The 15379-nt window shown below is 41.6% G+C and overlaps 8 protein-coding genes across 8 annotated transcripts; all 8 read left to right on the top strand.

Annotated features, from left to right (window-relative positions):
* Positions 1–1734, top strand: TM35_000541280 (uncharacterized protein; the record flags this gene model as incomplete). The annotated part of the gene is made up of 1 exon (XM_029030753.1): positions 1–1734. A coding segment is annotated over one exon (1734 nt), but the record flags the coding sequence as incomplete, so codon positions are not given.
* Positions 1735–2099: 365 nt separating this feature from the next.
* On the top strand, positions 2100–2939 carry TM35_000541270 (uncharacterized protein; the record flags this gene model as incomplete). Its single annotated transcript, XM_029030752.1, has 1 exon — positions 2100–2939. The coding sequence occupies one exon, from the start codon at positions 2100–2102 to the stop codon at positions 2937–2939; it is 840 nt and encodes a 279-aa protein (XP_028877969.1).
* A 591-nt stretch (positions 2940–3530) lies between these two features.
* Positions 3531–4526, top strand: TM35_000541260 (uncharacterized protein; the record flags this gene model as incomplete). Its single annotated transcript, XM_029030751.1, has 1 exon — positions 3531–4526. The coding sequence occupies one exon, from the start codon at positions 3531–3533 to the stop codon at positions 4524–4526; it is 996 nt and encodes a 331-aa protein (XP_028877968.1).
* Positions 4527–5081: 555 nt separating this feature from the next.
* Positions 5082–7244, top strand: TM35_000541250 (uncharacterized protein; the record flags this gene model as incomplete). The annotated part of the gene is made up of 1 exon (XM_029030750.1): positions 5082–7244. One exon carries the CDS (start codon positions 5082–5084, stop codon positions 7242–7244), a length of 2163 nt encoding a protein of 720 aa, XP_028877967.1.
* A 435-nt stretch (positions 7245–7679) lies between these two features.
* TM35_000541240 (uncharacterized protein) lies at positions 7680–9137 on the top strand (the record flags this gene model as incomplete). Its single annotated transcript, XM_029030749.1, has 1 exon — positions 7680–9137. One exon carries the CDS (start codon positions 7680–7682, stop codon positions 9135–9137), a length of 1458 nt encoding a protein of 485 aa, XP_028877966.1.
* Positions 9138–9571: 434 nt separating this feature from the next.
* Positions 9572–12886, top strand: TM35_000541230 (uncharacterized protein; the record flags this gene model as incomplete). The annotated part of the gene is made up of 1 exon (XM_029030748.1): positions 9572–12886. One exon carries the CDS (start codon positions 9572–9574, stop codon positions 12884–12886), a length of 3315 nt encoding a protein of 1104 aa, XP_028877965.1.
* A 486-nt stretch (positions 12887–13372) lies between these two features.
* TM35_000541220 (nuclear transport factor 2 protein(NFT2)) lies at positions 13373–13780 on the top strand (the record flags this gene model as incomplete). Its single annotated transcript, XM_029030747.1, has 1 exon — positions 13373–13780. One exon carries the CDS (start codon positions 13373–13375, stop codon positions 13778–13780), a length of 408 nt encoding a protein of 135 aa, XP_028877964.1.
* A 925-nt stretch (positions 13781–14705) lies between these two features.
* TM35_000541210 (protein kinase) lies at positions 14706–15377 on the top strand (the record flags this gene model as incomplete). Its single annotated transcript, XM_029030746.1, has 1 exon — positions 14706–15377. A coding segment is annotated over one exon (672 nt), but the record flags the coding sequence as incomplete, so codon positions are not given.
* Between the last annotated feature and the right edge of the window lie 2 nt (positions 15378–15379).

Raw genomic sequence — 15379 nt, 5'->3', positions numbered from 1 at the left:
GGAATTCCTTTACAAAAGAATGAAAAACCTTTACCACATCATATATTAGAGTCGTTTCATCAACGTCTCTCTCAGCCGCAGAGTAAGAAAGAAGGTGGAAAAAGTTTTCCTCTTCCTGCAGAGAAGCCTCCCTCACCGCGGCGCTCTTTACATCCCTCACGCTCCTATGAACGGTATGTACAAGAAGGCCGGGCGAAACGACAATTGCAGGAAGAACTCGCCGAGCAACAACGACAAGAGGAACTGCAGCAAATACGGTTTACACCGCAGGTTTCATCCTACGCCGCCCAACGTGTTTCCCGCTCAGTTTCTGAGTATATTAACGCCTCGCAAGAGTGGGAAGAACGACGACAGGCACATGTGCGAGCAGCCGCAGCGCGTTTAGAAAATGCAGCGCGGGAACAACAGGCCTCTTCTGTGAAAGTCAATCCAACATCACGTCGAATGGTTGTTGAGATGATGGCGCAGAAGAGACGTGTGAGTGTAGTGGAGGGCGTTCAACAACACGCGGCTGTGCGGGAATTGCAGGAGAAGTACACACCAACCTTTCAGCCGTCCATCACCCCTGCGGCTAAGCGGCAGAAGCGGGGAGATAAATACAACCGACTGTACACAAAGGGAAAAGAAAAGAAGAAGACAACAACACAACATCCAGAGGAGAAATATCAACCAAAGAAACGCACAGAGGCGGCCATACGTGAACATGTGGAGGCGATGCTCGCACGGGATGCGGCAAGACGTGCAAGAGCACAAAAAAAGGCTGAAAATATACGCAAAGATGAAGAAGAAAAGATGCGAGTAGGGAAACCACAAGTGAATCCACATTCTGTTGAACTCGCAGAGCGCCACAGACAACGACAACGTATAAAAGAAGAAGAAATAGCAGCAGCAGTAGCAGCAGCTAAAGCTAAAACTAAAACTAAATCTACCTCTGCTTCTCAGAATAATCCACAACAACAACAACAACAACAACAACAACAACAACGAGGAGGGGAAGAAGAAGAAGAAGTTCATAAAAGCAACTTCAGTCCTGAGATAAAAATACAACAAGGGGATCAACAACAACAACAAAAAACAAATCCAACAAATCGTAAGTTGGCGTATTCTTCCTCCGGTACACGCGCTGATAGCCGCATGCGTTCTTCATGTGGACCCAAACAACAACAACAGCAGCAGCAGAAACATACAATGACGCCGTTACTCTCTCCGGAGTTTGAGGAACGCAATAGCCGTTTATTGCAACAGCGGCAACATCGTGCGGAATCAAGACGGCGAGAGTTAGAAGAGGAATTTACACAGACGTGTACATTTAGGCCTCAGACAAATCCCATTTCACGTCGAATGGCAAGTGCACACTATAATCATATGGAACCAAGTTTCCATTATATGCGAAGACCTTCTGCTGCTAGTACTAGTGCTAATGCTAGTGTTCCTCCTCCTTTTTGGACATCCGATAATCCTGAAGATGATTTTGAATGGGCTGAATATGTGAGACGAGCAAAGTTTTCGGTGGAGAGATCGGATAGTGCCTCCCGTGGTTGGAGTAATGCCCGACAGGGCCATGATGATCTTAATTACCATTATGGTAATAATAATACTAATAACAATAAAAATAATCGTAATGACGATGATAATAATAACGATGATGGTGACAATTTAGCGTCACAAATCGAGAGTCTCGAAGCGATGCTAGAGCAGTGGAAGCAACTTGAGGCGGAGTTTCGTATCCGATAAAAGTTATTTGTTGTATTTATTTATTTATTTATTTTATTTATTTATTTATTGTGTAGTTCTCTATCGTTTCAGTTTTTTTTTTTTCGTTTTCATACAGCGCTGTACGGAGTTTTAATATATTTTTTACTCGAATTATTATTATTATTATTTTTTCTTTTGGAAAAACTTCGTTAAACATTTTCGCAAGTGAATTTGTATTTTTTTATTTTTTTTTTTTTTTTTTTGCAATTTCTTCGTTATTTTTTTTTTCCTTTCCTTTCCTTCTGTTTCTCAAACGCATGGGCGTATATTATATTATATGTATACGTGAATGCTGTTTTTATTCCAATTAATAGTATAAAAGGAAGAGGCCTCTTGAGTTAGTTATGCTTGGTTCCACTTCTTACTATTCAAATCTTTTGCCTGGATCTTTTAGAGCAACAACCAGAACAACAGCCATTTTTACCATTATTGTATGGCTGAATCTCTTACTTGTTACTCATGTATCTACAGTTGAGGGAACTACAGTCGTGTGTGATGGGGCTACAGCTGCATCTACTGTAGGTGTGGATATACACCGCTGGGGCTTTCGTGGGGCTGGATATCATATGCAGTTTGATGTGGAGTTTCCACTCGCTCTTGACACTGTGCGTATCTCACTGGATCTTCCACACTCCTTTTTCTTTGATGCTGCTGAGGTTGAACAGCTGTATAGTCTTTCCACACTTGAAGGTGAAGAGGATATCACAGCTCAGTATACTCCACTACGTATTAACTCATCCTTTTTTTTTGATATTGAAGCTCCTGTTTTTCGCGTCCCATATAAAACAAATAAAGTGAATTTCACCTTTACACGATTACCATCTGCGAAATATCAAAAAGGGAAAGGAGTATTATTGCTTCCTATACACGCACGATATGAAGAAGTTGATACAGTGACACCGTTTTCTATTCAAGCCTTCTTCAATAGAGAAACATTTGTAGAACGTTGTATTCCTGCTGTTATGATGAGGGGAACAGTTCATGGTGCCGGTTGCCATGTGGAATCTGTGAGGATGGAAACCCACAGTAATAATAGTAATGATGATAATAATAATAATATGATCCCTAAGCGTAACTGTCAGCATATTCCTGTTGGTATATTATCTTCTTTGCCTTATGTATATGCTACTCTTGGTATACTGCAGTGCGTTGGTGCTCTTATTGTTATAGTCTCACTACTCTAGAAGCAATTACGACTGATTTTGTTTTTCCCCTGCAGTGTGTAAATTGTTTGGGAATGGGAACAAAACAAAAAAAATAGAAACGACAGACATCAAAACATTTGTTTTATTTACTTGATTCTATCTCTCTTTGTGTGTGTGTGTGTTTGTGTTATTAGGTCTCGTTTTAGCTGCGATACATTCATTAGTGACCTATATATATATATATATTGTTGTTGTTGTTTTTATTATTATTATGAGATTACATAAAGAGTATGCAGCTAGAAAATGGCGCATTTCTCTTTTTTTTTGATGGATCGACTAGGCGGTAGTTTCATGAATTTTTCTCTCATTTCATGGGAGTTACGCATCGTACAAGTATGTTTTTACTTGTAGATTAGTTTCTCCATTGTTTCTTTTTTCCATTTTCCTTTTTATCTCTTGAGAAGATCTGGAGTCATTTTATTAACGTAGTTCGATGGTATGTTTTCTTCTTCTTTTCTTCTCTTGTTTATTTTTTCTTTGCTATTTACCTTGATTGATTTCTTCGAGTGTTCATATTTATTCACAAAGGGGAAATACACACCAACAGGAACAAAATTAGGAATAAAAGGAATGACCCGTACTTTTACTCGAGTGAAGGAACACAAACCAACGAATGGTCATTTACCGCTTTCACTCTTGTACAATAATCTTTCCTTTATTGAGGATTGTGAGTTATTGGTGTACGCCTCACGCAAAGATGGTGTGTTGATGAACACAGAAACACATGTAGTACGTTTATTACCCACTGGATCTAATGAACGGGAGTTTATAAAACACATTACAGCTATTCGAGCTCCCCCAGGGATGCTGCATCCTGAGAATACTATCGTTGTGCTTCTCACCACGGCCTCTTCTACAGAGTTGTGGACTGTAGAATCACCGTTAGGTTTTATTCCACATGATGGGAGTAATGGTAGTGGTTGCTGCGGTGCTCTTTCTGCTGCCTTTGGGGATAGTGTACATGTTGTGGTTGGCACGAGTAAAGGTGTGGTGGTGTTTGCGACTTTTGATCATCACAGCAATACACCACTCTCTGTGCACTCTGCGGTGAAGGGGCATGAGGAACACGCCGTGACGGCGGTGCAGTTGAGTCCATTTAGTAATTCTGATATTTACGCAGCCACAGGAGATGCGGTTGGGTGTTTGCTTTTATGGAATCGTGAGAGACAGCCTTTCGTTTCGCTGAAAACGTCTGAGTGTATAACGGCCTTGCAGATTGTAAGTGATGGAGACTTTGTGGTGGCGGCCAACGGTGCGGGCAAACTGCAGATGTTTGACAGCCGTTCGGGTGAAATGCGACTGGAGATCTGCGCCCATTCCCGATGGATTAATGTGTTGGCCTTCAATCCAGTCGCGAATGTACTTCTCTCCGCTGCGGAGGATGGATACTGCACAGTGTGGTCTGCCCCTGTGAAGTCCACGAGTGGGGCGACACCCATTACGGTGTTGGCTACACATCACATTCCACACGCATTGCCGACAGGCGCGGGGTTTAATAAAGACGGCTCACAAGTTGTGATTGGTTTGTATGATTCGGATACAATGACACAGTATACCTTAACATGAAAAAAGAACAGAAAAGAAAAGACATGAGAAATGAAGAAAAAAAAAAAAAAATAGTTAGATGCAAACACATCATGGGGGAGGAGGGGGATCTGTGAGATCATTACCAAGACGGAGAACAAGAAGAAGAAAAAAAAAAGAGAAAAGAAACACACACACACACACACACAATGGAATACCAAATAAGGTGAGGAGAGAGAGAGAAGAAACAAGAAAGAGAGAATGACAATGATTAATACTGTTCTGACTGTATTTCAATCTGTAATACATCACTTTTCATTTGTTTCTTTTTTTTTTCTCTTTCTCTCTCCCTCTCTCTCTGACTGTACTTGGTTGGATGTTTTATGAAAAAGAAGTGTAGAAATTATTTTTTTTTTTTAATTATCTTTTTTTTTTATTATTGTTTTATGAATTTAAATAACGTACCATTTTTTTTTTTCTTTGGTAATCCTTTTCCTTTTGAAAAAGAAATGTTTTTTTTTTTCTTCTTTCATTCTTTCTTCATTTTATATACATTTCTCTTAAAAGGTGAGTTATTCTTCTTTTGTCAGACTTATTATGCTGCACACTCTAACACCACCACCACCACCGCAGCCGCAGCCGCAATCACCACAAGTTGAGATCCCTGTCTGCTCGCATGTATCTCTAGAAGTGCACAAGAGCAGCAACAACCACAACAACAGCCAAAACTCCCAACACCAACATCTTCTTCACTACAGCAACAATAGCAACAATAATACTAACAACAACAACAACAACCAGGACGATGTGGAAGAAGAGGATGATGCGATAACGCTTGTGCCAACAGAGGACGGCAGTGATACAGAGACATGCTCCACACGCACAGTGCCCGTTTCGGATGTGGAGGCGGTGGACTCCAACGACGGCGCTGCGCACAACTCGCAGGGAACACACCGGCCAACAACAACAACAATTATGAGTAAACCACCACGACCGTCAAAGTCTTCGAACTTTGTGGTTCGGCTAACACACAGTGAAGTGGCAATGGACTCAAAGTCAACAATTACGGCAGAAGAAGAAGAAGAAAATGATAATGATAATGTGATGAGTTTTCCAATGATATTTTCCTCTTGGGAGGCACTCGGAATGATGCCTCCATCACCTGTTGTACATCATCGGCTGCGTCCGTTAACAGGTGAAGCTTGGTCTGCTGCTTGTGTTAATGAAAGTGTTGGTGCCAATGCTGAAGTACTGCCGCCGCGCATTACTTGTGTCTATCAAGTTGGTCGAAGTGATATTCCACTTGTATTGCGAAGTAGATCTGAGGAGAGTATGCATAAATGCATCTCACGTGTACATGTGGTGGTGAGACTGCACTTTCAGTTATCAAAGACTTCCCCCACTCAAAAAGAAGAAAATAACCATTTACAACGTAATTCAATCTACAAATTGACTTCTTTTGATATTCTTGATTCTTCTTCAAGTAATGGTACTTTTTACCAAACAGTGAGATTGTTCCCATCACATCGTTACAGTTTCCCAGTGAAAGATGACCTTACTCACGTAGAGCTTCGTCTGGGGGACTACTATCAATTCAGCATTCATATAGGAAACAATCCTCTTTTACTTCAAAAAGAACCAGGAACACTTTGTAATTCTGAAAAGAATATTGAAAAAATAGATATTGGAGTGCAGTGTTTGTCGTTATCTAATTTAGAAGAAATAAATGCAACACGTGGGCATCCACCACGTGCATTACAAACGAAACAAACCACCGTTACTTCTGCTCCTGGTTATGGTAATAGTATTAGTACTACAACTAGTCGTAGTCATAGTAGTCGTAGTGCTACTTCCTCTGGGCGAGCTAAAAAGGGAAATTCACGAAGAAAACAAATAAAATTTGAGGAAGAAAGGCGGTTACCATATATTAATTCAAACGGAAATCATACGAATATTAATGAAACCGCTGCTGAGCCCTGTACAACAGAAGATGGTAAGATAACAATTGTTACAACTGGTATTCGTTTATCAAGAGCTAAAGAGAAAAAACTACAGAGTATGAACATTATAGTAAATCCTCCCATGTCCGACTTCTCTCGTGCGGAGTTATTGGTGATTGATGGTCCACTCATACGAAGTGTGAAACTCATGACTGCACTGCCGTATGTACAGCGACTGGTACACCGCACGTGGTTAGACGCTGTTCTTGCCTCATCCCTGCAGTCTGTCGACGTGGCGGCTTATCACTATGCGGAGCCACGCACACACTCTAGCATTGAAGGTGTGAATGACTTTTCTCTCATGACTCTTATGCAAATACCACGGGAACGACGACAGTTACTTTTCGCCGGTTGTATTTTTTGGGTTCACCCGCAAGCACAACCGCAGCAATCACCCGATAATGATCTCCGCTATGTGATTCTCGCCTCCGGTGGCTCTCTCACATTTAATACGATGGAGGCAACCGTTGCGGTGATGCCGCGAGTAGATGTGACGAAGGCGATGTGGCGTTACGCTGCGGAATGTCCAGAGGAGCCGCAGTGCATTTTTGTTATTCCTAATGATATCTTTCGCGGTGTATTGCAGCAGCGGCGATTGGTGGAATCCACAGTACGGCGTCCACGAGGAAGTAGTGTGCTGCCGCCACGTCTGTCCACATCACTATCCGCAACAAGAGGCGTAAGCGAAGGGATTGGGAATAAGCGTCAGCAGGACGAAATAGAGACCCCTTCACAAAATTCAAAGAGAGGACGTAGATGAGTTTTTTTTTTCTGTGTTTTTATTATTATTATTATATTCTTTCTTTTACTCTTTGCTGATCTCGATTCCGTCAACTCCTGTGGTGCCTCTTCTAGATTTTTTGTTGTTTCCTTTACAGGACATTATTTTCACCTTTTGAGTGTATGATTTATCTTTGTTTTTTTAATTCGGACTGATTTTTTGCTTATATATATATATATATATTGGGTAGAAAAAAAAGTAAGAACGAACGATAAAAAAAAAAAGGATGAGTCGTAATCTTTCTTTTCTCAATTCCCCTTGTATTTACATGCATCCTTTTCTTTTTTTGTTTGTTTGTGAGTGTCTGTGTTTGAGGGAAAGAAATAATTACTGTTGTTGTAATGTTTGTTTTCCCATGTTTCTTTCTTATCTTTGTGTGGGATTCCGTAATGTAAGCCTTTAAAGGGTAGTGAGATGCATCGAGTGTGTGCTGTGACGGTTCTTGGATGGGCGGCATGCTATCAATACCGCAACACATACAGCCGCTGCAGTAATGGAACTCCAACGATTACTACTAATAATGTTTCTACCCGTTCATTCCATATGAAGACTCCATTGTTGCTCGAACAGTCCTCTTCACATTTGAAATTCTCTTTAGAAGCACTACCACCCCCGTTACAGCGTGAATTCTGCTGTGAAGAAAACGCGCGTGACTTGAAACACTTAGCAGCGCCTCTTGAGAAGAATGAAACTACATGTAGTGATGTTCTCATAAAGGTATTGCCTTCATGGGCACATGTAGTCTTATGGCGCTGTTCAACATGTAGTTGTCAGTGGGCAGCACGTCCAGTAGATCGAGTGGATCCACAAGTTTCTGCCTTTTACGCTTGTCCAAACTGTTCTTCAGCCTCTACTACTACTACTACTACTACTAATAATAATAATAATAATAATACTATTAGTACTTCTTCATCATCATCATCATCTTCACTGCCGCATCTTCGACGTTTTGCAGATGTGTATCCGCTGCTCGCCGCCCAATGGGATGGATGTCGTAATGCGATGCTGCACAATCGTGTGATGTTTGAATCCGTGCGAGATGTTCCGCTGCCGTGCAGTGTTGATTCGTGGTGGTTGTGTCCACACTGCCATTCATCATGGAAAGAGTCCGTGGACTCCCGCGTACACCGTTATGTGCAGCAAACAGAAAAAGAAACAAAAAGGGCCGCAATACTTCCATTGTGTCCTTCTTGTGAAAAACTTGGGGTACATGATTCCTCCACATCTCATATAGAAACAAGAATTACTAATACGAAAAGAAACTCACAAAAGAAGTTGAATTCTGTGGAAATGAAACGATTTCTAAAAGATGATGCCCTACTTCTCGCTGAGGCGCAGTTACAGCCAAACGAAGATCCTGCAACTCTTCCACTTGAGAGTAATAAGTTACTTCACTGGCGTTGTCGGTCTTGTACACATGAGTTTACCGCTTCTATTGCGGATCGCTATCTCCGTTACTATCGTTGTCCACAATGCAGCGGTGCTGTTGGCACGCCACTAAATCTTCTCTCTATTCAACGACCGGATGTATGCCGTGAAGTGGCACGAACTGTCTCCAACTCCAAAGTTCGGCGATTAACTATTCACGATGATACCGTGATCACATTTGTCTGTCGTACTTGTATGTCGCCCTTCCGCATGTCTGTAAGACTGCGGTGTTTGCTGCCGCCTGGGCGAAGTGCATGTCCTAAATGTCTATGGAGTCGTTCCGAACGAGCAAAGGAAATGGCCGCAGCAAACATGCAGCGAATTGCTTCTGGGGCATCACCGATGCGGCAGTTGAAACAACATCGTCTTAAACGACGTAATCGGGATACGATTGAAGTTACACTTAATGAACTTCTTCGACGAGATACCAATCTAATGAACTAAAAAGAAAAGAAAAGAAAAACACAAGGAGGTCATGAGAAGTTAGATGTGTCAAATATTGCTTCCTTCTTAATATTATCACTATCACTGTTACGGTTCTTTTTCTATAGTTGTGGTTGTTATTGTTATTGTTTCTGTCCATTTTGTTGAGAGTTACATATATATTATTTCACTTTTTTTTTTCTTAGTTTAATATGTATATACCTCTCTGTGTTTCCTGGGGCGACTGGAATGACCTTTTTTTTGTTTTTTTTGTTTTCTCTTAGTGCTCTAATTTATTTTTTATTCTTTCCTGTATTTTTTCTCTCTGGCGAAGGGGCGGAAAAAAAAAAGGGAAGAAAAAATAAAATAAAAAAAAAACATTTTTGAGGGGGAAGTAATATAGATAGATTCAGTAGATAGAACAACTATATATATATATATATTCTGGACGAAGGATGAGCCTGCGTGAGCCATCCCTCAGTGTCCCTAATGCGGAAGGTGTACCGCGTCTCACAGATGTTGCCTTATTTCTCTGCGGAAAAGCCATTGCCGCTGCCTGGTCTCCTGTTATTACTGCAGATTCACGTGCAGCAGAGACCATAGTCACATGGTATCTTCAACGCGTGGCCTTTATGCATGAAAGTACACCAAATGAAACTAGTGAGACTCACAGTAAGAATACAACGACAACAGTGGAAGAGACTCAAGATAGCGGTGAGGCGAATTTTTCTGTTGCGTTCAGTGCACTCTGTCGTGGTCCACCGAGTGAGAGAGATTCACATGGACGGACTTCATCACAACAGCGACAACGCTCATCTTCTATACCTACAGTGTTTGGTTTTTCAGAACGTTTGGCATCCCCCACATCGCCAATACCAACAACTGCAGGAACTACATTCACATCAACCACAACAACAACAACAACAGCAACAGGAACAACAACAGCAGGGTGGAGTGTACAATCTATAATGGATGAGAATGAGAGTAGGAGAGCATTTGCTATTTTTGAAGAACTTCTAGAACTCTGTCGTGATGTTGGAAGTAGTGATGTTCGTGACGAATTTCTCCGTCGTATTATTATGGTTCTCCGAGTAGATATCCGGCCGACGATGCGATTACCGCAACCATTTTGGTCAACCAAGAGTCATGAAGAACGTGGTTCAATCATTCTCTCATCTCTCTCAACATTATTTGGTGGACTCAAGGAACTTTCGCCTGTTCGTGCAGCGGGAAGTATTACACAAGCATTTAGTCTGTGGATGGGAGTAAGTTGGAACTGTGCATCTTTTAATTGGCAAGTATATGTGGCTCAGGAGACTGGTCGTTGGCTTGCGGATCTTGAGGTTCAATTAGGAGGAATATTAGCAGCCAATGCAGATGCATATGGAGGTTCAAGACAAAATGTCAGACCTCCACAGAGACCAAAATCTAACAAGAATAATAGTGGTTGTACATTACCAAAGAGTTTTTATCCTGCGATTGAAAATAAACGAGAACTTAATCTTGCCAGTATGTATGCTGCGATGCGTCAAATTTCTGAAACTCGATCCTTGGAAAAGAGGAGTACATTAGAATTACTTATGCAGAGTAGGTTTAGCTTGCAAATTCCTGATCATAATTTTTTGGAACATATGATTAATGATCAAGTATCTGGTTTTGCAGTACATGATACACAACAGTCACATCATTCTGTTCTTTTGAGAATAACAAGTGGGGTACTTCTCTATGCACAGTTTTATCTTTCAGTACGATCATTAGAAGCAGCTCTACACTGTGCACATATGGCTGTTCTTGTAGGACATCAATGGTCTTCTAATGAATTCCTTACTATGGCTCATTATAGTAGTTTTCTTGTACATTTTGCATGTCAAGATACTCCTGCAGCTGCGGGAGATATTGCTATTATGTTGCAATTAGCAGATGCTGCTTCACATAGAGATAATGATACAGATAATGATGTTAATATGCCTCGTCATCATGCTGGATGCTTAGGATATATGGGAGCAGCACTTCTTCTACTTATTTCTCCTGGTACCGTTGATACTTATTTGCGATCTGTTATTGTAACTGGTATTCTATTCGGAAATTCTAGCTCCTCTGATGTAGCAGCCAGTGCTGGTGTTGGTGGTGGTGGGAACAGCGGCAATAATAATAATAATAATAATAATAATAATAATAATAACAATAATAATATCGGTAATATCAATAACAGAAATAATTCTGGTAATAGTGTACAAAATGTGGCTGTTTCTGCTGGTGGTGGTCACTCTGTGGTCGTTCAGACCGTTGCACAGACCGTTCGACATGCATTGTGGCTTTCCGAAATGGAGGCCTTTCTTGATCCTTCCTCCACTGTAGTGACGGAGATGATTACGGGAGTTGCAAGGGAAACTATGATGATTATCGCCGGACATTATGGTGTTCGTTCTTCCTCTAAACCTATAAATGCCAATTCGCTTGGAAACATGCTAAAACAACTGGATGAGGAAGTTTCTATTAAGTCATCACTTTTATCGTACAAGCCACCTGTATTACTTTTACAAGAAGCCATACGGCAAACTGCGCATCGTGCATTGGCTGCTCAAGTAGGTACTGCAGATGCTCCACCTGGTGCTGGACCATTTAGTATCCTACAGGATTTTTTTATTGCAGTGGAAACTCATTATGGAGAAGAAGGAACAAAAGTTGTACAGAAACACTTTTTCTATGTATCAACGTACCGTTTTATCTGCGCTATGTGGCTTCGTAATCATGGGTATATTAAATCAGCTTATCAAGAACTAACACGACTTGGGGAGAGCATACTATTTCACAGTTGTTCTACAGCTGGTGGAGAGAATATCTCATTATCATCATCGTCGTCATTACCTACAACAACAACAACAACAACAAATACAACATCAGGAGCAGCAACAGTAACAGCAGAGAATATATTAGAGAATGGTACCTCCTCTGATAATGATGGGGTAATGAAAAAGACTGGTTTACAGTACTGGCCACCGGATCACTTGCTTCTATGGCAACATGTTCAATTTGAGCGAGCTCAGTTAGCGTACTATCTTGGTTACTCCTCCACACTACCTGAAATGAGTGAAGCTTTACGACGTGTGAGTGCGGCGAGTCACTTTGTGATGGGTGTACTGTACGCTGATCTTATATCTGCGATGATGTGTTCGCAGCGTGGGAATCACTTAGCGGCTCTTGAAGCACTTGATAAGATCTCCCACAGTGCAGATACGATTGGATTGACGTTAGTGCAGGCCCATGCGGAGCTGCGGCGAGTCTCTGTTCTCCTGCACCTTTGCCGTTGGCGTGATGCTCTCGATGCCCTTCGCCGACTGCGGCCTTTGCCGTTGGTGTTGCAGCGCTGGTGTCTTTTTGCGCAGCTGCACGCCCGCGGCGAGTTGTTGCTTGCGTGTCCAACAGCCACGGAGGATGAACTCGCGGCGTTAGTGCAGCACTACGTGGATCGCATGGAGGCCTGCGGCTGTTTTCTCAGCGAAGTGCAGCAGGAGGACTCTGTGGGCATTACGCTGGCGGAGAAGTTGTGCATCCACGCGTGTGTGTCGCGTCTCTCCTTGACACTCGCCGCATCGCAGCAGCAGGCGTGGGAGTCGGCGGTGTGTGGCGTTGCGGCGGAGTTGCGGCGGCGGCAGTTGCAGGAGGGGCGGTGGTTGATCTTCAGCAATACATCGATGCCACTCGTCTGCCGCGATGTACTCAGTGGGGCCATGCTGCAGAGATTACACCAGGCACAGTGTGAAGGATAACCAACAGATATATATATATATACAGAGAGAAAGAGGGGAGGAGGAAGAAGAAAAAAAAAAAAAAGAATTTCACATGACACAATACGGGAAGAAAGGCGAAAAGGCGCACATACATGCATGTGTACGCACAAACTCTACAAATTCATTAATCTCCTAATGGGAAATATTATTTGTGTATTGGGAAATATATATATATATTGGTTGGTTATATCTTTTTTTTTCTTTGTTGTCTTGTTTTTTTATTTTATTTTATTTTTTCCTTTAATGACTTCTTTTCTTATATTATTATTCTTTTCTGGTTAACATTGAAACACCATATGGATCTCATTCGGACATCAAAGCCTCCAAAGAAAATAAGTTTTTTTTTTGATTATTTAAGAAGAAGGAATTCAGCAACAGGAACAGACTAAAACAGGAATAAAAGTGAAAAGAAGAATATAATAATAACATAGAAACTAATAAAAGAAACCTACGGTATACATTATCATGACAGAGTACGCTGACTGTACGGAGGTATCAAAGAAGGCTCTGGAGTTCCGGCAACAATTCTATCAGTTGCTGGATGATCCCAATAAGCGGATGGAAATTGTAAACTTATATGCACCTGGTACACCAATGCTGTGCGAGTGGAACGGGCATCAACTTCCCGACACTACAGCCATAATGGCGTACCTCAGTGGATTGCCAAAGACATCCCACAAGATTGATTGCGTAGATGCTCAGCCACTTCCAGGCAATGAGCAAGCAGACTCGTTTATTATGACCGTACACGGCATTGTGACGTATGATGATGAACATAAACGAGAGTTCTTTCAACGTCTTGTTATTCGCAAGTTGGATAGTCGATATTACATTGTTAATGACTACTACCGCTGGCTTAGCGAGAAGGATTAACCTGTGTGTAAGTGTTGGTAGATGATGTGCGCTGGATGGTGTTCGGTTGATGCTGCTGTTTTTTTTTTTTTTCGGTTTTTGTGTTTCATTCCCTATCTTTTTTTTATTTGTACTCTTTTTTTCACTCTTAAACTCACATTAAATAATATCTCATTTGTGAGGAGGGAATGAATAAAAAAAAAAAAAATACGTGATGGAGAGAGGAAAAAAAAAAAAAAGATGGGCAGCTGCTTCTGATGATGGTGGTATAGAGCGGCAAGTATATATTTAAAGGAGGATAACTGAAGTAAAGAATCTGATGCTCCGGATATCTGCACAGAGTCACACATTTTTATATACATATACCCGGATAAAGAATAATAGTAAAACTCATAGCTACTGGTCATATTATTTTATTATTATTATTAAATGTGCGTGCATTGTCTTTGTTATGCTTTTTTTTTTTTCTTTTCTCTATTTGTTTTTCTTTTTTGGTATAGTTTTGTTTGTTTTATCTTCAACATTGTATTTGCAGCAGTGTAAACAAAAAAAAAAAAAGAAGAAAAGCAATAAAGCAAGGGGGTGTAGAAAGGGTAAGAAAAAGAAAAACAAGTTTGGTAGGCAGTTGTATTGCCTATTTGACTTTTTCTAAATAATAGAAGTGAAAACAGGTTCGTCAGAAAGAAAGAAATAAAGACAAGTTTATTTTCTTTTTGTACACCCCTCTTAAGTACCTATAGGTAGGAAGGAAAGAGGAAAATAAGGAAAAGGGAAAAAAAAAAAGACAAACGCTCCTGATAACGGTCAAGCGCGTACATCTAGGTTATTGATCATTGTCTGTAGTTTGTTATTCCTGTTTTTTTTTTTTTTTTTTGTGTATATCTAGCTGGTGGAACCCTCCTACGTCTTGGTTTCCTCTTGGTTTCGTTTATTTCAGTGAAGTAATATGAAAGAGTCCCAGAAAGTGTTGAAGGGCGCCGCATACACGGAGGCTGGTCCTATTTCGGATGTATCGCATCACAAGGCCGCAGCCAGTAAGGCATTTCTTGAGAATCATTACCGTGGAATGTTGCGTGATGCTCGGAGTGGAGGAAGTGCGCGTCCGGTTGGACCAAGACAGCGTGAGCCTCGTGTGGATGATTTTATTCTCATCAAGCGTATTGGAAAAGGTGCCTTTGGGGAGGTGTATGTATGCCGTCGTAAAGGGGAGGTGGATGGGCAGCTGTACGCCCTAAAGCGTATGCGAAAGACGGATATGATTCGTAAAAAACAGATTCTGCATGTTCGTTCCGAGAAGGATGTGATGGCGGAGGCGGCTGCGAAGAATATGTGGGTGGTGCGATTGTACTTGAGTTTCCAGGACGAGCAGTACCTCTACATGGTGATGGAGTACATGCCTGGCGGGGACATGATCTCCTGGCTGTGCCTCAAGCAGAAGTTCGATGTGGAGAGCACGCGGTTTTACATTGCGGAGCTCTGCGCCGCGGTGGCGAGTGTGCACGACATGTTCTTTGTGCACCGCGACATCAAACCCGACAACATTCTGCTGGACGCGCGGGGGCACATCAAACTGACGGACTTTGGCCTCTCGAAGCGCTTCGCGGCGGCCGGGGAGGAACT

Source organism: Trypanosoma theileri, assembly GCF_002087225.1.
Source record: "Trypanosoma theileri isolate Edinburgh chromosome Unknown TM35_Tth_54_V1, whole genome shotgun sequence".
Classification (NCBI taxonomy): Eukaryota; Euglenozoa; class Kinetoplastea; order Trypanosomatida; family Trypanosomatidae; genus Trypanosoma; species Trypanosoma theileri.
This window is presented reverse-complemented; position numbering and strand designations above follow the sequence as displayed.